We start from the raw sequence: 23,777 nt of genomic DNA, 5'->3' as shown, positions 1-23,777 counted from the left end.
CCTAATGGTCAGGGGCCTTTTACTATGCTTACTTCATGCATTCCAAAACCATATATGAACCAAAACCGCAGTCATCATTCAAACTTTGCACTCCTCCAAATTTTGTAGTGCAGTTCTCAAGCAAAGCAATCTATACCCCCCCCCCAAAAAAGAGTATATACCAGGGCAAATGGTGTGTGAAAGTGCATATATAAGTTTTTAAAACATTCTATTAGTGAGAATTGCTTTGCACAAATGTGTATATTAGGCATGCATGCATGTGTATATTAGGAAAATTTCACACCAAAATATTGGTTTGCATTAGGATATTTTCTTTAGCAAAAACAACAAATCACGAACTGGAGTAGAAATGTGAAGAACTGAGCTCAGGATTAGAAAATGAGGAATTGAGAGAAACGAAAATGGACAGATTCACCCATCCCTAAGTTGCACTAATGCAGGGGTCCCCAAACTTTTTCAGCCGGGGGCCGGTCCACCGCCCTCAGACCCTTCGCTGGGCCGGACTATATTTTTTGGGGGTGGGGGGGAGCCGAAATCCTATGCACATTGAACATATTGCATTTGGTGCACAAAAAACAGGAAAACAATACAATATTTAAATTTAAAATAATGATTTTAATCAACACAAAATAATATTTTAAATAAAACAACACCATACAATATTTAAATTAAAGAATGATTGTAATCAACAAAAACTTCAATGGGAAGAATGGGAAGAATGGGCCTGCTTTTGGCTGATGAGATGGTCTATATCTGGTTCCATATTGGTCACTGCTAGTCTTAGCAAGTGATGTAAGTGTTCATCTGTCAGTCTTGATCTCGTGGGAGATTTCAGATGTTTCATCCTAGAGAAAGTTTGCTCGCAGACATATGTGCTGCCAAAGACCGTTGCAAATCTGAGTGCATGGTTTCTGATGTTTGGATATGTCTCTGAGGGGAGAGATGCGTAGAAATCTGCAAGGCTGCTTGTCTTGAATGCGTCTTTCAAAGCATCACAAGTTTGCAGTTCAATCAATTCCATTTGGTGAATGGGATCTGCAGTGTCAATGTCCACACAAAAAGGGTTTCGGAAAAGATGTATGTCCTTTTCATGGATGTGAAGCTCCTTAAATCTTGTTTGGAACTCCTTTTGCAGACTCTCCACTAAATCCACACATGCTTCTTTTGGGAATGGAACTGTTGGATTTCCCAATGACCGGTTTTGAGTTGTGGGGAGATGAAAAAAGTTTTTCTCCTTCACATGTCTAACAATTAAGTCTAATTTCCCTTGGAACGCTTTCACATGTGCAAACATTTCACCAATGAGCTTCCCCTTTCCTTGCAATTGAATATTGAAACTGTTCAGTAGCTCGGTTATGTCAGTCAGAAAGGCAAGCAGCCATTTCCATTCGTCATCTTGGAGCTCTGGCACTTCTCTGTCTTTCATCAGCATAAAATCATAAACTTGAGGAAGTAATTCGTAGAAACGTTTTAAAACTCTTCCTCGACTCAGCCAACGGACCTCTGTGTGGTATGGTAGATCTTCATGCTCAACATTTAACTCTGACAGAAATTCTTGAAACTGCCTGTGGTTAAGTGCATGAGCTCTAATGAAGTTCACACAGGACACCACAGTTTTCATGACTGCGTCCAACTTCAGCGATCTTTTGCAACACAGCACTTGTTGGTGGATAAGGCAGTGTATTGCTATTGGATGTGGCTGATTGTGTCTGTCCATCTCTTGGTTGATGCGTGCAACCACTCCTCTTGTACGCCCCACCATGCTAGGAGCACCATCTGTTGTGATACTGGCAAGTTTAGCCCAGTCCAACTTCAAATCATGGATAGTTTGCTGAACTTTTGCAAAGATATCCTCTCCAGTCGTTGTTCCCTTGATGCTTTGCAGTGCAGCAAGCTCTTCTGTGAATTCAAACTTTTCATTTGTTCCACGGATGAAAATTAGGAGTTGCGCAGAATCACGGATATCTGTGCTTTCGTCCAGTGCCAGCGAGAAGTAACGAAGCTTTTCTGAGGAATTTTGCAAAAGTTCATGCAAATTTCCCCCCATTTCTTCAATCCTACGAGTCACTGTGCTTCCAGAAAGACTCAATGTGGAAAACAATTCAGTCTTCTCCGGACACATCTCTTTGGAGGCTGTAAGAATACATTCTTTAACAAATTCTCCCTCTACAAAGGGTTTTCCATTGCGGGCTATAAGCCTGGAAATCTGAAAACTTGCTCGCAAAGACGAAATGTTCTCCTGCTTCCGCTTCACAAACACATTTTGTTGAGCTGTCAAGGCAGTTTTCAGTCTCGCTATTTCATCTTTTCTTAATTGTCCTGTCAAAGAAGAATATCTATCCTTGTGGTGAGTATTGTAGTGTCGTTGGATATTGAATTGCTTGAAGACAGACACCGTGTCGTGGCAAATAAGACAAACGCCTCTTTCTTTGTATTGGGTGAAAAAGTAGTCGTATGTCCACTGTTCGTTGAAAACTCTGCACTCGGAGTCCACTTTTCTTTTACGTGACATGATTTCCTATGGATGGAAAATTGGTGTCAGTAAAATACCAATAAACTTAGAAGAGCAAGAAAAATGATAATGGCAACAACTGATTATTTGCCATCGCCCTAACTATTTTATAACCATTCAGGGCTGTCTTAAGAGAAAGCAAAGCAGCGAATAAAATAAAATATATGTGTATTCTAGGCCCGTCTCTGAAAACTAACTATGCATTGCTAAACTAACACATTATTTCCACTCTGTACTGAGTTAATCCCTGTGCATGAAAATGTGCATAAAAATGTGCACTGGATATGGCCAAGGGCCATTCCACTGTGCTTGCTTACCTGGTGCCTTGGCGTTTCTCTCTGGGTGGGCAGCAGAGAGAGAGTCTCCTCTTTTTAAAAGGTGGAAGGACTGATGGGACGAAGAAGCTGGGGGTGAGGCCTGTGGGAAAGAGAGAAAACAGCTAAGCAGGAAAGAAAGGGGAACATTAGTCAATTCTGAAGATCTCAGATTTCAAGGCTGCAACTTTAAGTTCATTTCTCAATAAGAAATTTCTTCTCAATTCAGGGGGACATACTTATGAAAAAATATACATTTGGCAAAGCAGAAAGTGGTTTGTACAAGAGAGAACAGCTCTACAGGGCTTGGCCCTTCTAGAACCAAACAAGTGACTTTTAACATGAAGAAAGCGAGAAAATACACAAAGCATCTTTTGGCAGATGCGCCTACCCGTACCCAAAAGCTTCGCACTGCCGGAATCTCAGAAGAAGGAACTCCTGTTCCAAACCTGGGCTGGAACTCCCAAAGGAAGCCTGGAAACAAGCAATGGGAGAAAACTGGTTAGAGATGAGGTGGCATGGGGTAATTAATAACAGTTGTCTGCTGTGTCTGTGCTTGATGGGTGGTAACAATGCTAAGGCTTGCTTCATGCATGTATCCATTCATGTTGGTGCTGGCCACAACTCAGGCATGTGGAGGAGCTCCCCACGGAAAAACCACAGATGTGGCTTGAGTATATGTAAGCCAAGTCTAATGCAACACCCTCCCCCTGCCACACTTGAAAGGAAAGGGAAATGGTGTGCTCAAAGAGGGCTGGTGAGGAGGACATCAGGGGAAGGGTCGTGGGTCGGTGGTGGTTAGAGAACATACATTGCATTTCCATGCAGAACTGGGAGAGGCCTCCCCCTGAAACCCTGAAGAGCTGGGCTGACAAAACTGGGCTAGATAAATAGTCTGATTCAGCATAAAGAAGCTTCTGTGCAACTTGCAGGAAATTGAGAACCTTGTTCATAAAGTGGCAAGTCAAGAGTTGCAAAGAAGCATCTTTTCACTAACTCCCTTTGAGGGTATATATGTGGCAAAGCAACAAAGCTCTAACAAACTTAAGTAACGTGGTACCGGCTCTGAGCGAGGCATGTGCAAAGTGCCTTTTCCTCGCCAATGAGATGAACCCTCGAAAAGATCACTCGCCCCTCTGGTTCGGTTTGGAGAGCTTGCGCTCAGTTTGGGACGGCCAGGTGGGCAAGCCAGCGAGGCTTTGCTTGCCGGCAAGCTTGAGACTCACCCAGCGCCTTTAATTGTAGAATTTGGCCAGGTGGCGACGGAGGGGGCCATTAAGGGGGCCGCGGCAATGGCGGCGGAGGAGGGAGCCACCAGGGCGGCTGCGGAGGGGGCCATTAAGGTGGCCGCGGCAATGGCGGCGGCGGAGGGGGCCACCAGGGCGGCGGCGGCAATGGCGGCGGCGGCCAGGCGGCGGGGGCCATTAAGGGGGCCGCGGCAATGGCGGCGGAGGAGGGAGCCACCAGGGCGGCTGCGGAGGGGGCCATTAAGGTGGCCGCGGCAATGGCGGCGGCGGAGGGGGCCACCAGGGCGGCGGCGGCAATGGCGGCGGCGGCCAGGCGGCGGCGGGGGCCATTAAGGGGGCCGCGGCAATGGCGGCGGAGGAGGGAGCCACCAGGGCGGCTGCGGAGGGGGCCATTAAGGTGGCCGCGGCAATGGCGGCGGTGGAGGGGGCCACCAGGGCGGCGGCGGCAATGGCGACGGCGGCCAGGCGGCGGAGGGGGCCATTAAGGGGGCCGCGGCAATGGCGGCGGAGGAGGGAGCCACCAGGGCGGCTGCGGAGGGGGCCATTAAGGTGGCCGCGGCAATGGCGGCGGCGGAGGGGGCCACCAGGGCGGCGACGGCAATGGCGACGGCGGCCAGGCGGCGGAGGGGGCCATTAAGGGGGCCGCGGCAATGGCGGCGGCGGAGGGAGCCACCAGGGCGGCTGCGGAGGGGGCCATTAAGGTGGCCGCGGCAATGGCGGCGGAGGAGGGAGCCACCAGGGCGGCTGCGGAGGGGGCCATTAGGGCGGTGGCCAGGCGGCCCAGGCCAACTCCTCTTCAAGCGGCAGGTCGGGCCAGCCCAGCTCCGGCGGCGGGAGCGGCAGCGCGGCTAAGCAGAAACACAGAAACATACACACACACACACACACACACACACACACACACACACACAAACCACGTACCTTTCAGCAGGGGCTGCTTGCGGCGGAGGGTGGAACGGCAGCAAAGAAAGGGGTTTCTCCGGCTGGCTCTGCTCTGGCAAGAAGCGGCTGCTGAAAATGGCGATCGGCCAGCTTTGCACAGCCCCTTTCCTCCTGTGCACGTGCAGCTGCTGCCCACCCATTGGCTGAAGCACTCCGACTTTTTGATTGGCTGCTGCTGGCCAACCACGATGAAGGAGAGGGGGGAAATGGCGACGAAGGAGGAAAATTGCTCTCGGCTTGGCTCTCGGCTTGAAAAAAATTTTTTTAAGTGCGGGATGGCCATGCTGATCCCCAGACCTTTCGCGGGCCGGATTGGAAGGCTAATTGGGCCGCATCCGGCCCGCGGGCCGTAGTCTGGGGACCCCTGCACTAATGTTTATGGCACCAAAAGAATATATTTATCTCTGCATTCTGAGAGGCACACACTTTTTGAGCATCTAGAACAAACTGACAATGTTTTGCGGTACATTGAAGAACTGCCCAGTCCCCATGATTATTATAAAGAGTTATTGTGGATGAGATCTCTCCTAGGGAAGCTTGATCTCTACGTAGTACCTCTCATCCCAATGAGAGGGCTATGTGCCTTTTCCATAGTGCTGCATGTTAATTAGAAAATATATCTCTACAGAACTAGTCATGTCAGAATTTGCCTTTGGCAAAAGGAGGGAAACACTGATCATGTATTATGCATGGTAATTATTATTGCTCTAAGCAAGGAAAGGTCTGTCCTGTTTAAGAAACTTTTTATGTACGTTTGCAAGGCTGTGGACATCAATTGTGTGAACTACAATAAACTTTGGCTACGTTCGTCCCATTCAAGATAATGGGTTCATAGCTGGCAAGTTTTCCCTTTTCTCGTGAGGAAGCCTATTCAGCATAAGGGAATTTCCCTTTAAAAAAGGGAGAACTTGGCAGCTATGAATGGGTTTAATGTGTGGTTGCATAGCAGATAGGTTTGCTTGTTTCTGAATTTATATGCCACTATTCCTCCTGAAGTTGCCCGGGACAACTACATTATTATTATTATTATTATTATTATTATTATTATTATTATTATTATTTATTTCCTTGCTTTTAATATGTCTGTGAAGGGTTTTTTTTGTTACTTGTATTATTTTTTTTGCTTGGTTGTAAGTCACTTTGAGTTGCCTTGGGGTACACACAAGCACAGTTTGTGATGATGCTAACCACAAGCTATGGCTGTCTTTTGAGGTGTTGCGTGTTCAGACCCAGAGACCTCCCCCCTAAATAAAGACTAAAATTCGACTCAAATTTGGTTTTTGGCAGAATTTAGGCCACAACTTTATTGATTACAGAAAAGTGAGTGGTTTCATAGGCTCTGGTTCGACTAGCTCCCTACACCCTTGCAGGTAGCGCTGACCCAGAGCTCTATCACAGGTCAACCAAGGGTGAACACCTGAGGCAGGTGAAAAGCCTGGGAACAGACTCTGTTCACTCCCCAGATGTGTAGAATATTCTGTCATAAAGGTAAAGGGACCCCTGACCATTAGGTCCAGTCATGACCAACTCTGGGGTTGCGGCGCTCATCTCGCGTTATTGGCCGAGGGAGCCGGCATACAGCTTCCAGGTCATGTGGCCAGCATGACAAAGCTGCTTCTGGCAAACCAGAGCAGCACACGGAAACGCCATTTACCTTCCCACTGTAGCGGTACCTATTTATCTACTTGCGCTTTGGCATGCTTTTGGCAGGAGATGGGAACGAGCTGCGAAGAAGAAGAAGAAGAAGAAGAAGAAGAAGAAGAAGAAGAAGAAGAAGAAGAAGAAGGAGGAGGAGGAGGAGGAGGAGGAGGAGGAGGAGGAGGAGGAGGAGGAGGAGGAGGAGGAGGAGATCTATCCTGGTGTTCAACTGGTTAACAAAAATCTAGGCAGGTGGCAATAGATATGCACTAACATGCCTATATTGCAACACAGACAGTGCCAGCTATACTTCCTAGCAAGCCAAGAAGATTAATTTCCTTTCTGGCTCATAGTTACATGATACCTAGTGACCTAACAATGAATTGCAAGATACAATGGCTTTACACTTACTGTTCAGTAAACTGCATGGGAAATAACATAACTATTTCCTTGGAAGACATGTGTATGCCTACTGATGTTTGATTTTAATTGCAAAAGAATATCAAATGACTTATGGAAACAAATATCAATAGAACATGCATATAGCTAATATTAGGGAAATGTTGGAGAATGCAATGAAAACAGAAATGGGATGGGAAATTGCCAGTGTTTGCTTATTCATCCCTGTCTGGAAAGGAAATTGATCTAGGGAATATGATTAGTATCCACTGATGTTGCTACTTTCAGCCCACAAACAAGCGTAATTGATTATTTTTCCCCTTTGCGTTGCTTTTCCTTTCCATTGAAACGTATGGGGTGGAGCAAGATAATTCATGCAACTTTAGTAAGCTATGTAATTAATCACATACATTTTGTAAGCTGTGCAATTCTGCCATGGCATACAGTGAGATGAATAGCAAAGGTTTGGAGAGAAGGCGAACTGCAGTGGAACTGAAACAGTGCTGCATGGGATGGAAGAAAAGGATTCCTTCTTAAAGCACTGCATTCATCAGCCATGTTCAGCTAAAAGCATATGGAGTTGATGCATACCAAGTCAGAACACTGGTCCTTCTTACTTCAGTACTGGGTACACTGACTGGCAGGAGAGCTGTCCAGTGTTTCAGCAAAGAGTTTTGCCAGGTCTATCTAAAGGAGATGCCAGGGATCGAACCTGGAACCTTCTGTTCTCCTGCTGGAGGCTACAATGCATCCTCAGTTCATACAGTCCCATCTACAGTCTCTCTGGCCTTACTGGGAGGTGCTGGGAATTGAATCTGGTGTTTTCTATATGGATACACTGAGTTACAGCCTTCCAGCTTGCACTGTGTTGTACACTAGGGTGATTTGAGTTCTCAGATTAAATGAAAACAAGAATGAAAATTCTGATCTCTACCAGAGCTTTCACAATCAATTAAGAAGGAGAATACAATGAGGGGGGGCATACATGCAAACTCAATTTTTCAGTTATATCATAAAAGCAAATTAAAATACTTTGAGCTTGACCCCAGCAGCACTCAGTAGCTTTGTTGGAAACATAGTTAGTAAAAGCTAAAAACCCATTCCTAAAATTCCAGCCATGTGCTTAAAGGCAGCAGAGGTGGTTCACTCGAGTTGTCTTGTTTATCAAAATAATTGGTCTGCTATTTCTCAAGTGTATTGTGGTGATCGAAGAACATCCGCAAGGTTTTTCATTACATAAGCAGTCATGGCATTAGCAATATGGCATGACTGTAGGTAATGCAGATTGGAAAGCATTTGATGACAATTTAATGCTTGAAATGTAATGAATAATTCAGCCTGTGGATCCTAAGAATCATCTTTCTTGCCACATTATTAAAACTATATGGCAGAGATTGTTACGAGATCAAAGCAAAGCACTTGACGAAATAAAAACTGACATCATAGGCCAACACCTTTTATAAAAAACATTATTTTGCTATCTCTTTGAAGAATGCCTTTGACGAGATGGGAATACAATGTAGCAAGTCTATTACCTAATCCTTCACCATTTCCACCAAAGTACTGCATATTGCATCACTGGTTTGTTTTTTTAGAAGCTCTTGAACACCTTTCTGGTGTTTTTAAAAGATAAAAAAATGAATAAAATGATATCAATAAACCTGTATAATTTCAAAATTACAATATCTGTCTGTGTTTCTGGACAACAAAGAAACAAAGAAGAAATCAGAAGAAAAGAGAATAGCATAAGAGATGTACATAAAGTCGTACCTTGGAAGTTGAACGGAATCCGTTCCGGAAGTCCGTTCAACTTCCAAAACATTCAGAAACCAAAGCACGGCTTTTGATTTGCTGCAGGAAACACCTGCAGCCAATCGGAACCCGCGGGACCTGCGTTGGACGTTTGGGTTCCAAAAGAATGTTCAAAAACTGGAACAATCACTTCCTGGTTTCTATCATTCGGGAGTCGATTTGTTCAAGAGCCAAGGCATTTGAGATCCAAGGTACGGCCGTAATTTGCTTTGTCTTAAATAAAATTCTTAAACTGAACCAAATGGTTATACATGATCCTACGTCTTGGAGTTCCACCACATAGCAAGAACAACATTAATTTTTCAAAAAATACCTTCTTTCCCTGTTTCTGACAAAATTAGCTAATAGGATCATGAACAAAATTTGATTTGATTTGATATGAGCTGGGGGGTCAGTAAAAAAGGAAAGGTAAAGGACCCCTGGATGGTTAACTCCATTCAAAGGCAACTATGGGTTTGTGGTGCTCATCTCACTGCAGGCAGAGGGAGCTGGCGTTTGTCCACAGACAGCTTTCTGAGTCATGTGGCCAGCATGACTAAACTGCTTCTGGAGCAATGGAACATCATGACAGAAGCCAGAGTGCACAGAAACGCCACTTACCTTTCCGCTGCAGTGGTACCTATCTATCTACTTGCACTGGTGTGGTTTCAAACTGCTAGGTTGGCAGGAGCTGGGACTGAGCAATGGGAGCTCACCCCGTCACCAGTAAAACTAGCTGCCTGCAGCAAAGACACATGGTATCTTAATCTTGTATTTGTAGCAATTGGAAGCATCTCCTTGAACCCCACTCTTTGAGGCTCTGTGGTTCACCTTTAAATGCAAACAGAACTGAATTCGTTCTCCACCCCTACCCAACAATGATCACAAATTATGCGGTCATCTGAAGAACCCCTGTGAATGAATGCTTGTAGAGCTTTTCCACAGCAGGGGAGATTCTGATTGATCGAAAGATCCACAATTGCATGCGAAAGGTCCCTTTTTGCAGCCAAAAGATATATAGCCAGAGAGGTGTGTGGCTGGTGCACAGGTGAGTTCTGTATATTGAGACCACTTGTCCACCTCATGCATTCTTTCAACATATAAGGGGCTTCAAGTGAAGCACTATTATTAATTTGTAAACCTGCAGGCAGGGACCTGCTAATTTCATCTATGTAAAGCACCGAGCTATTTTCAGTACATAATAATTATTGTCATCATCTTCATCAGCAGATATCATCTCCACCTTCAATCATTACGGTGTTCATTTCATGACATACAGCAGATATGCTAAAACTGCATCTTTTATATGAAGTGATTGTTAGCTATCTAATTCCAGAGCTTTAGTTTAGCTTGCTGGTTTGTTGCTTTTTAAGCAAGCAATTCTGCCTTTAGGATGCACACATGGTTTTGCAAATACAGAATAGAAATTCAATCACGGCATATAAATACATATACTTCATCATAAGTACATCAGCTTGTATGAATATTTCACATAAATGTCACTTAAAACTAGCTTTCAATCTGAGTAATATCATTAGTTCTTTTCTTTCGTATTTTCTCTCTCATTTTTCCTTCAATAGGCTCTAAATAATTACAATTCCAAAAGAAGCACTGAGCATTTTGAAAATATTAAAAAATGGAAACCGCAGATGGTAGTAATATGATCCTTTTTTGAATAGATTTAATCCTAGTAATATGAAATGATGTGGTGTTGTTATTGTGATATAAACTATAACTTGCCTATGTTGACATGCCATGCCACCTTTTCAGGGTAGACTTGGAAATTTATCAGGTGAAGCTTTGGGAGTATGTTCTGTGGTTTTGTGGATGAAACTGCCACTAAGGCCCACAAAGGACTGTCTTTAATTATTCCTGATTCCCAAAATAATTCTGAATGGACAGAAAGGTGAAAAATGTGAAGAATTATATAATCTGGATGGTGGTGTTGTTGTTTTTTTTAAAAAAATCTACTGTATGTATAGCTATACAGTGGTACCTTGTTTTACAAACTTAACCTGTTCCAGTCTGTTCTTAAACCAAAGCGTTCTTAAACCAAGGCGTGCTTTCCCATAGCAGCGGGGGACTCAATTTACAAATGCAACACACTCAACAAGAAGTGGAACATGTTCTGCTTCCAAGGCAAAGTTCACAAACCAAAACACCTACTTCCAGCTTTGCAGCGTTCTTAATCCAATTTGTTCATAAACTAAGCTGTTCTTAAACCAAGGTACCACTGTATAGTGTTTTTTTTTTTGCTTATGTTGAATAAGAGTGCCCTAGTCTGCAAAGACCTTGGAAGTCGAACATAATCTGTTCTGGAAGGACGTTTGATTGGCTCTTGCAATCGGAAGAGCCAATCGGAAGCCGCTTGTCTGCTGCATCGGACATTCGGCTTCCGAAAAATGTTCGAAAACTGGAACACTAACTTCTGGGTTTTTGACATTCGGGAGCCGAAACTTTCAGCAATGGAGACGATCAAAAACCGAGGTTTGACTGTATTGTGGGTATCTGTTTTAATCTTGAATATATTACACATCTGCTTTTCACTTCAGTTGATGGATATATCAGAGAAAATGAGCATTATGGAGGCCTATCACAACCACTATTTGCTCACAACAAAGCTCAGTTAAATCTGCATCGGGACCTTATGAGTTATGTTCTGCTGTTGTCTTCCATTTCTTCAGCAAAATAATAATAATAAATATATATATACCATTCTATCACAAATGTTATGTTAAGGAAATACGCCCATAATACTAGTGAAATAAACTCAGCAAACAAATAAACAGACAAGCCCCACGTTGTACGAACACTGGAATCTTTTTACGCCTATGGTTTGACTCACCATGTGATCCATGATTAATCCTGTCAAATACGTGGGCAGGAAACAATTCACCAAATTGCCCAGATAAATATTCAGCATAATCATTTCATTTTGTTCACTCTAATATGAAAATTCCATCCGCCTGACAGGGGAATCCATCATATCACTTTTCTGTGTTTTGTAGCACAGAAAACTTTCAGGGCAGCCCAAATGCAAACAGTACCACGTACATTCCTCTGTTGATATTTTGGCTTTGACCAAAGAAACGGGCTTTTATGTGCTTTTTCAGCTCGACGTAGGTGGCCAGAACATGTGTTTGCACTTCAGAGCCAATCTTCCTTGCCAGCATTTTTGAAATCTGCCCAAGGTTGTTAAAAGAAACAGAAAAGAAAAGATGCTTTCCTAAATTTTGAAGTAAGAGCACAGGATCTTTATCACAACAGTCACATCTCTTATCTTAAGGAAACTCTACAAAATGCAACAGCGGTCTTCAGGCCATGTCAGGTTTTCCTCAAAACCATTTTGTCCCATCATTTATGATCTCATCCTGAAATGTCACAGAGAAGTGTTGGGCGTTTCTTGGGCTCTCATTGGACTAAATTATGCAGGGATGTATATAGATGATAAGAAAGGATATATTCATTAGATATTATCCTTCCTTCCTCATGTTTGTGAGTTCATTGGAGGGCATCCCTTTTCACCTTAAAACAGAAGCCTTTTAGTTTAAGTAATCCAGTTCAATTTAGGGCACGCTGGATTCTCCTGCTATCTCCTACCTGTTCTCCAATTTAAAACAATAATCACACAGACAGCCTTGTAAAAGGTTAAAAAAAAACCCCATTCGCTCACCCAGCATTTCTTCTTGGAAGAAAAACAGGTAACAGCTGGTTTTGTTCAGTCAGATTTAATGTTATAATCCAGTTTAATCCAGCTAATCCAGTTACAGAAATACTTCAGTCTATCTTAAAATGGTGTCTGAGCAATGGAGCTCAGACATGCAGGTGTTCCAAATTGCTAGAATGAGGTGAAAGAGGAAGTACCTGGCCAGGTGAGGGGATTATATGTGGCTACAGCTTCCTCCTGTCAAGACACAGTGGGAGTGTCTCCCAGAGTTCTCTCTAGGAAATTTACAGGAAAACTCTGTGAGCTTCAGGTCTTGTCATGTGCCTATCTAGGAACCACACATTGTTGGCTTGACTACATTGTAAATATCCCACAAGTGCTACCTGGATGGTATACCTTAGTGTGCTTTTCAGACTGCTCTGCAAGGTTTTCCTCAGCAAACAAATGAAAGTGGCAATGATCTAGGGTGGTTCCTTATATATCACCCCAACACACACACAAAAAGAAGAAACATCACCGAAAAGAAGACAGAAGAGGTTACAGAGCTGCCTAAAACTTGCACATGCCAATTTATATGTAGAAGTGCCATCATAGCTGTCAACTTTTCCCTTTTCTTGCGAGGAATCCTATTCGGAATGAGGGAATTTCCCTTTAAAAGGGGGAAAGATTGAAATCTATGGCCATGTAACAAACTATAATATAATTTGAATCAAAATGCAATGCATTATAATTGGGGAGATGGTCATTCCTCTGTCTGAGTGCTTAATGCTGATGGGTAGCTTCAAAGTACTTACTCTCCCTTTTTAGGGTTCATTATATTTAAACTGAACTGGGACCTTTCAAATAGATGACTCCTTCAAAAAGAAGGCTATCATCTGTACAGCAAGATGAATAGACACCCTAAAACACGGGTGTCAAACTCAAGGCCCGGGGGCCAAATCCGGCCCGCCAGACCTTGTCATGTGGCCCGCCGAGCGCCCCAGCCAGCGGGACCCAGCAGCGGGACCTTGCTGCTGAAGCACCGCGCCGACAAAGCGCCGACAAACAGCTGGGGCCTGGGGGGGGGGGTAGAAAGGCGGCCGGAGCAGTGCTGCGTGGAGCGCCCCGAGCCACAGCAGGAGAAGGAAGAGGCAGCTTGCCGGGTCAGCGCCCAGCAGCGCCGCACGGAGAGTCCCAAGCCTCTGGGACGCAGCAGTGCTCTGTAGCACTTTGAATCCTCCTCCTCCTGCCACGGCTCGGCGCCTGGAAACGGCTGCTGCTGCTGAAGCACAGACAAAGCACCCAGCAGCGCCGCGTGGAGGAGGAGGAGGATTCAAAGTGCTACAGAGCACTGCTGCGTCCCAGAGGCTCGGCACTCTCCGTACGGTGCTGCCGGGCACCAACCCGACAAGCCGCCTCCTCCTCCTCTTGCCTCACCTCCTCCTCCTCCTGCCGCGGCTCAGCCTCATGAACGTGAGCTCAGCAGCGGCTCAGCCTCATGGACGTGCAACTCTGAGGCTTTACGCACGTCTGCTAAAACGGACACCCGCTGCCTCACGCTGCACGGGAAATACTTTTTGCCCCTGGGTCCCTTCGCGCTCTTTTCTGGTGCTGAATCAAGGCGGCGACCCCCCCTTCCCTTTCTTTCTTCCTCTCTCTCGTTCTTATTCTTTCTTTCCCTCTCCTTCCTTCCTTCTTTATCTCTGTCTTCTCTCCGTCTTTCTTTTTCTTTCCTTCTTTTTTTCTTTCCTTCTTTGTTCCCTTCCTTCTTTCCTACTCTTCTTTCTCTCCCCTCTTTCCTTCCTTCCTCCCTCCCTCCCCTCCTCTCCCCTCCCCTCCCTCTCCTCAGAAACATAGGATGCTGCTTTATACTTCTGGCCCTTAAACCCTGGAACTGGAACCAGGAGAGCATCTCCAGTGAGTCAACCTCAGCCAGTCCCTTTGGTGAAGGGTGGTGGCTCACTGGCAGAACATCTGTCCTGCATGCAGAAGGACCCCAGCATCTCCAGGTACCAGTAGCTCTGCAAAGCTCCTGCATGAAACCCTAGCGAGCCTCCACCACCCAGTGCAGTTACCAAAAATCATTTTTCAATAAATTGCACAATAATTGTACATTTGAATATCTACTTGCCATTATTCTGACTATGTTTCTGCTTTCAGAGCTAGTTATTACTTACATTATTACAAAAAAAACAGTAATAATTGAATGCAGTGACAATAATTTATGATAATAAAGAGTAGACACATAGTCCTACAGATACAACCGGCCCTTTGAGGGTGACCAAACTGCTGATGCGGCCCCCGATGAATTTGAGTTTGACACCCCTGCCCTAAAACAAGATCATGAAGGGGGGGGGAGTAATGAAAACAGGAACACAAAAACCCTAACCTTTGACAAAATATTTTTTTAGTTGTTTGGAATCATACAATCCTCATCACTGTCAGGTTGTTTCCCTTGGTTTTTTTTAAAACCAGCTATAGCCAAGGTTAAACTGTAGCAAAACTCAGCTTATTGTGCCCCAAGTTTTATTTGCAGTCCTTTGTTTTGCTACATATTCTCCCAATTAACGTCTGAAGGACAATGAACCATTGAACAAGGTGCCATTTTCTAGAGATATCGTATCTGGGAAGGGGGGAAGCAAGGCCTTTCTTGCAATGACCTCAAAGCTTTGAAACATACTTCCAGGGAAACTGCATCTTTGTTTCTCTGGGATTTAGGAGGCTCTCCCAAACCCAATTTGTTAGGCAAGCATTTGAAGATTAAGTCTGTTTTGAGGCCTTGTTGGGTGCTTAACTTCATAGGAGTGCAACCTTGCCTGTTGTTTACTCAGAAGCAAGTCTTACTGAGTTCATGAGTGGGTCTTACTCCCAGGTAAGTGGACACAGAATTACAGACATACAGTCATACATACCTCGGAAGTCGAACGCAATCTGTTCCAGAACTCCGTTCGACTCCTGAAACATTTGGAAACCAAGGCGCAGCTTCTGATTGGCTTCCGATTGCCCAGGCACGCCGGAAACAATAGCGGAAGCCGCACCGGACATTCAGTTTCCAAAAAAAAACATTCGGAAACCGGTTTTCAATCATTCGGGAGCCAGAATGTTAGACTCCCAAGGTATTCGGGAGCTGAGGTACGACTGTATTGCTTTTAATATTGGCCATTTCTGTGGATGCTGCTTAAGCTATTTGTGGAATGTTTTTTAGAGTTTAGCCTTGTTTAAATTCAGCAAAAGGCCATGCTGACTTCACATCTGCCATGATCAGCTTGTTAAAAACAAACAAACAGCCAAGGAGTGGGCTGTAGCCCTGATCCAAACACAGCAGAATATGGGTGTGTGAGAAACTACGCAAACAGCAGAAGTTTTCAGTTGCAAAACCAATAATAGGCAGATTGTATGCACATACAAAGCCTCCTTTAGATTCCCGTCCCATGTTTACACATTTTAGGCCCTGTCTTAACAATGCAAGTTCTGTGCAAAGAGCTGACATGTGGATCTCATCCATTTGCAATGTACCTGCAACTATTTTGGTTGCTGGAAGCCAAGATAGGGGCCAGCAGGATGCATGCATGCCCTGGAACTTGGCTTTTTCTTTGTTCTGATTAGAAAAAATACTTGAAACGCAGACTTTGGGTGGAACGTAGTTATTTTTCCAGTTTCATTTGCGGGAAACCTGCTGTTAATGGACAGAGCCAGCGGGCTCAGGCGTGGACTGTTTGGATCCTGTCCATTTCTTTGGCTGTTTTTTAAGCTCTTGTTTTTCTACTTGATGTTCGTTTTATAACAAATGGCTGGCTGTGTGAATCTAAAGGGTCTCATCTTCCATGATCTTTCCCAAAGGTACGCTGCAACAGCTGAAAGTGATTTGGCAATATATAAGAGCATTTCTGAGTAGTGTCCTTTGCTTCGAGGGATAGCTTCTCCTTCCCCAAGAGCCATTCTATGGAATCCTCACATTCAGAGTCACAGCACACTCTAAGTTTGAGGGAGCTCATTGGGGAAAACGTCCTCCAATGTGTTACCTCCACTGTGAGTGGCTGTGGTGGTCATAGTCCAAACCATGCTAAGTGGCTGGATCTAGCCACCGTTTTAATTTGTCAGAGGGACACTAGGTTGGGATTATTGTGGGAAATTAAAAAAATCTAGGAACCTGGGCTACTCAGGGATCTGGACCACAAAAAAGTTAACCACCGGAAACCCAGGGAAAGCATCATCAGCAGATCCTGCCTGGCACCATCTGAGGCCCTGGCATCTGCCCAAGAGGCCAAATCCTGGTCCTGTTTGGAGTAATCACTAAACACAGCCTTAATGGGACTGTAGCATGTCAGATCACACACAGGAAGTTGCATGTTTCCATGCTCTCCTCTGTAAGAGACTCCTGAGACTACAGATAAAAGATAGCCTTGCCTTCTCTTCAATGGCATCGATTCTGATGTGCAGAGATTGCGTAAGTTTTTATTTAGTCCCTCCTCTATATGAGTGAGGCCCAGGTGATGAACATCTGAATCTGCAGTACATGAGCACTGAGATGTTCAGTGCCTGGGTGGAGAACCAGTGAGATTCCCAAGCTGCTCTGTACTCTATGTTGCTTTTCAAACCAAAGTCTTGGAAAACCCTGAATCTTTAATGAGATGCTGAATAATGGCAAATGGGTGTTTCTGTGAAGATAAATGGCCAATCACTGCCAATCTTCTTTTGCAGTGTATAGTCTCGAGAGGGAGCTGGGTGCTTTCTAGGACAAACCCTCAATTCACCTGGGAGTACAGGAAACTGCCCTATTTTAGGTAAGACCATTTGTTGATCTCACTTAATATTGGCAGGGACAAAAATGGGAACTGGTGTGGTATTTGCTGCTGTCGCTGCTGCTGTCGCTCATATCCCACAAACGAAAAACGTAAAAGATTTCATTCCCACTCCCATTTGCAGTGGGGTGGAATGACATAATGGCAACATAAAGTGCAATTACATAATGTGTAATTGATTGTGTAAATTGTGCAAGTTATGTAATTTCACCACAGCAGACAGCAAGGTGAATAATGTAGTTGTGGGCGGGAGATGAACTGCAGTGGTACAGAAACATTGCTGCATGTGATAAATACGAGGTGGAATAGAAAATGATGCATCCCTACTCTCCTACTCTCTATTGCAGGCACCCCCAAACTGCGGCCCTCCAGATGTTTTGGCCTACAACTCCCATGATCCCTAGCTAACAGGACCAGTGGTCGGGGAAGATGGGAATTGTAGTCCAAAACATCTGGAGGGCTGAGGTTTGGGGATGCCTGCTCTATTGTCTCATCATCTGCAAATTATTTCTTTAAACTGGATACGACAGAAACTGAACCAGTAACTTTCTGCATGTGCCCTGCCACTACGCTCTGATCCTTCAACATGATATGACAGAGAGGTCCAATAAGTCTGGCCAGCATGTGTCTTAGAACACAACCCAGAATCCTCCACAATACAGAGGCATTCCTCCATAGTCAACTTAATGTAGAAGTGTTCCCTGCAGTGTAATGGAAACAAGGGATCTGAGAATAATTAGGAGGGTATCAAAATTACCTAATCAATCAAGTTACCATTTATTTACTGCTCTGTTTTGAGATTTCTGCCCTACAAGACTCTCCTGTATTGGTAAAGTCATCTACTGCCTGCTACCCTCTCACCTTTGGGCCTTTTAAACTTGAGGAACAGGAACGAGGAGCTGCAAGGATCAGAGGGCAACAAAACAGGTGTGAGTCCGGTTCACCATAGGGAAGACGCCATCATGTCTGCCTGTAATTGATACTGCTCTGTTTTGAGCAAAGCACTGCTCAGTTATGGGATCACCCTTGCTTTGAATACTGCAATTGTCCCATCTTCCATGCGCAGGCCTGCCCTGTTCTCTTCCAGTTCTGTGCCTCCCACAACAACTCTTCTTCATCCTGCCTCATCTCCTCTTCCCATTCATTTATCCAGAAGGGCTGGGAGACTATTTTCCCAAAGAATTGATTTATTGCCGGTCCTTTTTATAAGTCTTCCTCCTAGGGGTCTCCATTTCAAACCCATTGGATTTCTCATCATTGGGTTGAGGAGGGGGGGCACACCCTTTTTCTTCAAAGTCTTCTGGCATGTATGGAAAAGAGGGTGTTTTCCCCATTCTTTTGTTGTTGAGATAATGCACGATGTTTTGTGATGTATTATGCATGCCATTTTGCCACTTTTACTAATTTATATATGCCTCCCCCTAGAGCTGTGTGTGGATGCTTGTGCACTGTTCTGTTTAAATTTTTAAGCAGAGCTCAAAACTGTCTGCTGAACAGAACACAGGATCCTCTATGGCAGAGAGAGGAAGGATAAATATCCCACTAGGACCACTCCCAACTGAGAACAGGAACAAGAAAAGAAGCAGAAGTTCTGGCTAGACTGAACCTCAATGGGCTGATGCAGAGAAGATGGAATGTGAATATGAAGGAGTAAAGCAGGAAAAGAGGGGGGGTTGGGGGGTTCCCCCCTAAGGCCAGTCTTAGCTGGTCTTATAGTATTCTTGCAATTACGTCCAGGCATCACAATACACGCATACGCCGCCTGTTATTTCTGGAAGAGATTTTAAAATATTTTAACATGTGCCAGAATAGATGTATTCTGCTGCTTCCACCATAATAATAATAATAGATAATAGCAACATTATTATTAATAATATTTTAGAAACTGAAAAATAAAGTAATTTGATGATGATGATGATGATGATGATGATGTGCTTTACCATAAGTAGAGATGGGGGGGATCTATCAATTTTGGTATTATTGAGAAATCCCAGATGAATAGCTGTAGGTGCAGCAGTGGCCAAAGAGATGTCATAGTTTTGTGTAGTTTGGGCCTTAAATAAAGTCCTTCAACGCAGCAGCTGTAGTATGTTCTTTCACACCATTAGCCCAAGATTCATGGATTATGAAGAACATTAACCTTATAACCTTCTTTGCACACAGTATCTGCTTAACCTCACAACTACCAGCACTTTGGGGGGCTGTGAATCACAAACCACTTAGCTTGGAGTTGTCGGACCGGGTCAGTTTTAGTCACATTTCCTTTAATAGCTGAAATCACTTTGCACAGAATTGCCAGCTTGCTAAATGCTGCTCCATATGCATTTTGTCCATTCTTGCAGAACATCTGTCAGTAATGTCCTACAAGATCCTATTTCACAGATAGGGAGAGGATATGATCTGAGGAAAAAATAATAATAATGGTCAGGCGAAGAATTGAACCCACAACTTCTAATTCCAAGCACATCCAGACATTCTTATGCTGCCCCACATGCCCCATCAAAAGCTTTGTCATTGGCTGAAATCAATATGGGGAAGTGGTAAAAATGCGGCACCTCTCCTTATGCATGCAAAACCATACCCACAAGTTCAAAACAACCACTTAATCATGCAACCAGTTGTTTATGTTAAGTATAATGGTTTAATTGACACTGAAATGAGAATGCCTAAATGTGTATTGGTGAAAAGGTTTAACATGGGAATTTTCCATGAAGCTATATCAACAAGAAGAAGAGCTGAGAGTGAGCATTTGATCATGTGATGAAGGTGTTGTTGTTGTTGTTTAGTCGTTTAGTCGTGTCCGACTCTTCGTGACCCCATGGACCATAGCACGCCAGGCACTCCTGTCTTGCACTGCCTCCCACAGTTTGGTCAGACTCATGTTGGTAGCTTCGAGAACACTGTCCAACCGTCTCGTCCTCTGTTGTCCCCTTCTCCTTGTGCCCTCCATCTTTCCCAACATCAGGGTCTTTTCCAAGGAGTCTTCTCTTCTCATGAGGTGGCAAAAGTTTTGGAGGCTCTTCTTCAGGATCTGTCCTTCCAGTGATGAAGGTATTGAGTTGCAAATCTCCATTTTGAAAGGGAGTTGCCTTTAGCTCTTTGTCGCTCAAACTCCATGGAGTGAAGATGTAAATAAAAAAGCTCTTCTGAAGGGAGAGTAAATAGCCTAAGGCCAATGGAGACTGGAATGCAAGCTGTGGGGAAAGACAAACCTCTGCTTCGAAGTCTGTTTGGATTATTTCATATTTTCTTAGATGCTGAGCCTATACTGGATAGCCCAATACATTGTTTGGATATTTTGGGTGTGTATTTTATGTTTTGTTTTGAAGCGTTCTGCCTGTAAAATTTCGAATAATATTTTTATGGGCCTGGACAATGCCTGACTTCCAAAAGGAGTCAGTTCTTATGCTTCTAGTCACTTCAAACTGTACAATATTAATATCTGCAACAATTTAATATACAGTGGTACCTCTACTTACGAATTTAATGTGTTCCGAACACACATTTTTAAGTCGAAAAAAATTGTAAGTCGAATCCCATAGGAATGCATTGGGAGAAAAAATTCGTAAGTCGAAGCAACCCTGTCTAAAAATTCGTAAGTAGAAAAAACCCTATCTAAACTGCATCCAAGATGGCGGACGGAGCTCCATTTGTAAGTAGAAAAATTCGTAAGTAGAGTTATTTGTAAGTAGAGGTACCACTGTACATTATGTGGCAGTACTGCACATTGAATGAGTAGGGCACAACTTAGCCCTCTGAAATAACCAGTTTGCAGAACACATGCTGGCAAACAGTTAACTTGGCTGCTTTTCCTAATGTATCCATCAGTTAAAAAACTCAATAACACATAAAAATTTATTTCCCCAAGGGCTCTTATCACAGACTCCAACTAATGGGGAACTTGCTGTTTCTGGTTCTCCTCTCCTGAAGAAATTCTCTATACCTTAGAGGATATATTAATAATGAATTCGTTCACTTCTAGTCCTCTACAGTTCAGAAAAACTGTATTTGAGTCATGCTCCTTACCATGTAAGTTCTAGTAGTTAATAAAACAGAGCAATATACTCCCCTGGGACATTGACCAACTCAGTCTGCTGGTTCCAGATTTGGATGCTGATCAGAATTCAGCTGCCAGTCAGATTGTGCACTTCTGCAAATGATGCACACGAGAATGCAGATTTGACAGGGGAAGTGCTCTGAAACATGCATTTTAAGGAAAGAATCTGCCCAACATGTGTACAAAGTGTGTCTCTTAATGAAAGGTACGATTTAAACAAGTGTTGGTTGAGCATTAAGAAAATCCACAAAAAGCAGGATGAAACGGACCTGTGACGAAGCACATGTAAAAATGACATAGAGTGAATTAAGATTCATCTGACCATTCCTATTCTTAGCTCTCCTTCAGATTCTCTGATACTTCATCTGAGGTTACTTAAAACTCTCCAATTAGAGATCGGTGACTCTCCACTGCCCTGAGAAATGTCACAAGCCTTTTACCTCTTTTGCTTCCCTTTGAAATTCCTCAAAAATTTCACTCCAGATTGGTGGGATGGGTATTTTGGTAAGGTTGTCATCTGCTTCTGTATCTCCAGTTTGGACTGGGAAGCTCACTGCCAACCAGGGCTTTTTTTCAGTCAGAACTCTTTAAAACTCAGTTTCATTGCCATTATAAGAGAACAAGGGAGGTGTGTTCAGGGTGAGTCCTGGCACCTCTTTTTCTAGAAAAACAGCACTACTGTAGTTGGGTGTGAGTTTGCTCCACCTCCGTGTGGAAGCAGGTCTTGTTTGGCTTCCTTCAGTGTGCAGGTGAAATCTACTTCTCTCCATGTGACCTGTTGGAGCCAATAGTGTTGAGGCAGGGGAGACGGCCTATAACAGCTTGCTTCTGCAAGGTCACTTCCTTCTCTTCCTTGCAGTTGCATCTTGTCATCCCTCTTAGAAAAACACTGGGGCCTAATTTGAATAGTAGAATGTCTGGCATCTGGTGGGTGGGGCTTTTGTGTTGTGCTCCGGAATCAGCCCCTCCCTTCAGGTGTTCAGTTAGAGAGGCCAACTGTCATTCTTGCTTCCTCCCTCATGCTCTTGTTTCAGTTTCTCTCAGGCAGCATGCTATTGTGTTGCCATTTTCTTTATTATTAAAGCTTTGTTTGACATATAGGTGAGCCGCTTTCCCAACAGAAAAGAAACTCTGCTGAGAATGCTGGAATATCCTCAACTTGGGTGAGTGAGGGAATATTCCCAGTCTGACAGGACTGATTTTTTTAATCGCCACCATGTTAACTGCTTTCAATTGCACTGTTGCATTTTATAGGTATATAATTATATACATTGATATAAGCTGATCTGGGGGGCAATTCGACCTAAAAAAGCAGTCAAATCCTATTATTTAAATGGTATACAGTGGTACCTTGAGTTACAAACACCTCAGGTTACAAACGTTTCAAGTTACAAACTCCGCTAACCTGGAAGAGTTACCTCGAGTTGAGAACTTTGCCCCAGGATGAGAACAGAAATCGCGTGCTGGCGGTGCAGCGGCAGCAAGAGGCCCCATTAGCGAAAGCACGCCTCTCGTTAAGACCAGTTTCAGGTTAAGAACAGACCTCCGGAATGAATTAAGTTTGTAACTAGAGGTACCACTGTATGACAAATTGATATATATATTTTAAATCATCTCCCCCCTCCACAACAATCCCACTCTGGAGCTGAATCTTCTTCTTTGGTGATCACTCATAGCCAAGTAAGATTGTGTGTCTGTAATTGACTGTGGAGGCAAATTCTGGATCCACCCATCCTTCCACAGTGGAGACATAGGTTTCCGGGTGGCAATTGAACATGGATTGCTAAGCATGCCTTCCTCTTAGCACGGTTTTCCCTTTTGACCTGGGTTCATGCTTCTTCAAAGTCCATTATGCCTTTGGTAAAGACTGTTTTCACAGGCCAGTGTTTCCCAGTTGTCAATGTTTATGCTACATTTTTTTTATTTGCCTTGAGAGAGTCTTTAAACCTCTTTTGTTGACAACCAGCACTACACTTTTCATTTTAAAGTTTGGAATAGAGTAGTTGTTTTGGAAGAAAATAATCAGGCATACACACAACATGACCAGTCCAACAAAGTTGATGTTGAAGAATCATTGCTTTGACACTGGTGATCTTTGCTTCTTCCAGTGACATTAGTTCACCTGTCTTCCCAAGTGATGTGTAAAAATTTTCAGAGACCCCATTGATGGAATCTTTCAGGGAGTTGGAGGTGGCATTTATAATAGGATTGGCATGAGGCACAATGATTTGGGGGTGCTTCTTTTTTCTTTTGCCTGTTTCTCTATGTTCTGAATTTGATTGGCTTATGATGGGATGGGGTTCAATATGACCACAAACTGGTGAGCCATTTAGATACCAGCCAGCCTTCTGGCACACATTGGGTGGAGGACACACCACTAATCACTGCTTGTAGGTGACAGATTGGGGGGGGCTGCTTCTTGTGGTCCT

The 23,777-nt window shown here is 43.9% G+C and overlaps 1 protein-coding gene across 2 annotated transcripts; it reads right to left on the bottom strand.

Annotated features, from left to right (window-relative positions):
• Positions 1-477: 477 nt before the first annotated feature.
• Positions 478-4,021, bottom strand: LOC118085650 (general transcription factor II-I repeat domain-containing protein 2-like). Of its 2 annotated transcripts, none has more exons than XM_035116543.2 (2): positions 2,830-4,021; positions 478-2,518 (listed from the first exon to the last, which is right to left on the bottom strand). In XM_035116543.2, the coding sequence occupies exon 2, from the start codon at positions 2,510-2,512 to the stop codon at positions 698-700; it is 1,815 nt and encodes a 604-aa protein (XP_034972434.1). In that variant the 5' UTR covers positions 2,513-2,518; positions 2,830-4,021; the 3' UTR covers positions 478-697. The 2 variants fall into 2 exon arrangements, with proteins under 2 accessions (XP_034972434.1, XP_060129330.1); XM_060273347.1 differs by having other exon boundaries at positions 478-2,929; positions 3,224-4,021.
• Positions 4,022-23,777: the final 19,756 nt, after the last annotated feature.

This window comes from Zootoca vivipara, chromosome 4 (assembly GCF_963506605.1).
Source record: "Zootoca vivipara chromosome 4, rZooViv1.1, whole genome shotgun sequence".
Taxonomy (NCBI): Eukaryota; Metazoa; Chordata; class Lepidosauria; order Squamata; family Lacertidae; genus Zootoca; species Zootoca vivipara.
Note: the sequence above shows the minus strand (reverse complement) of the source record. Positions and strands in the feature narration are given on the sequence as shown.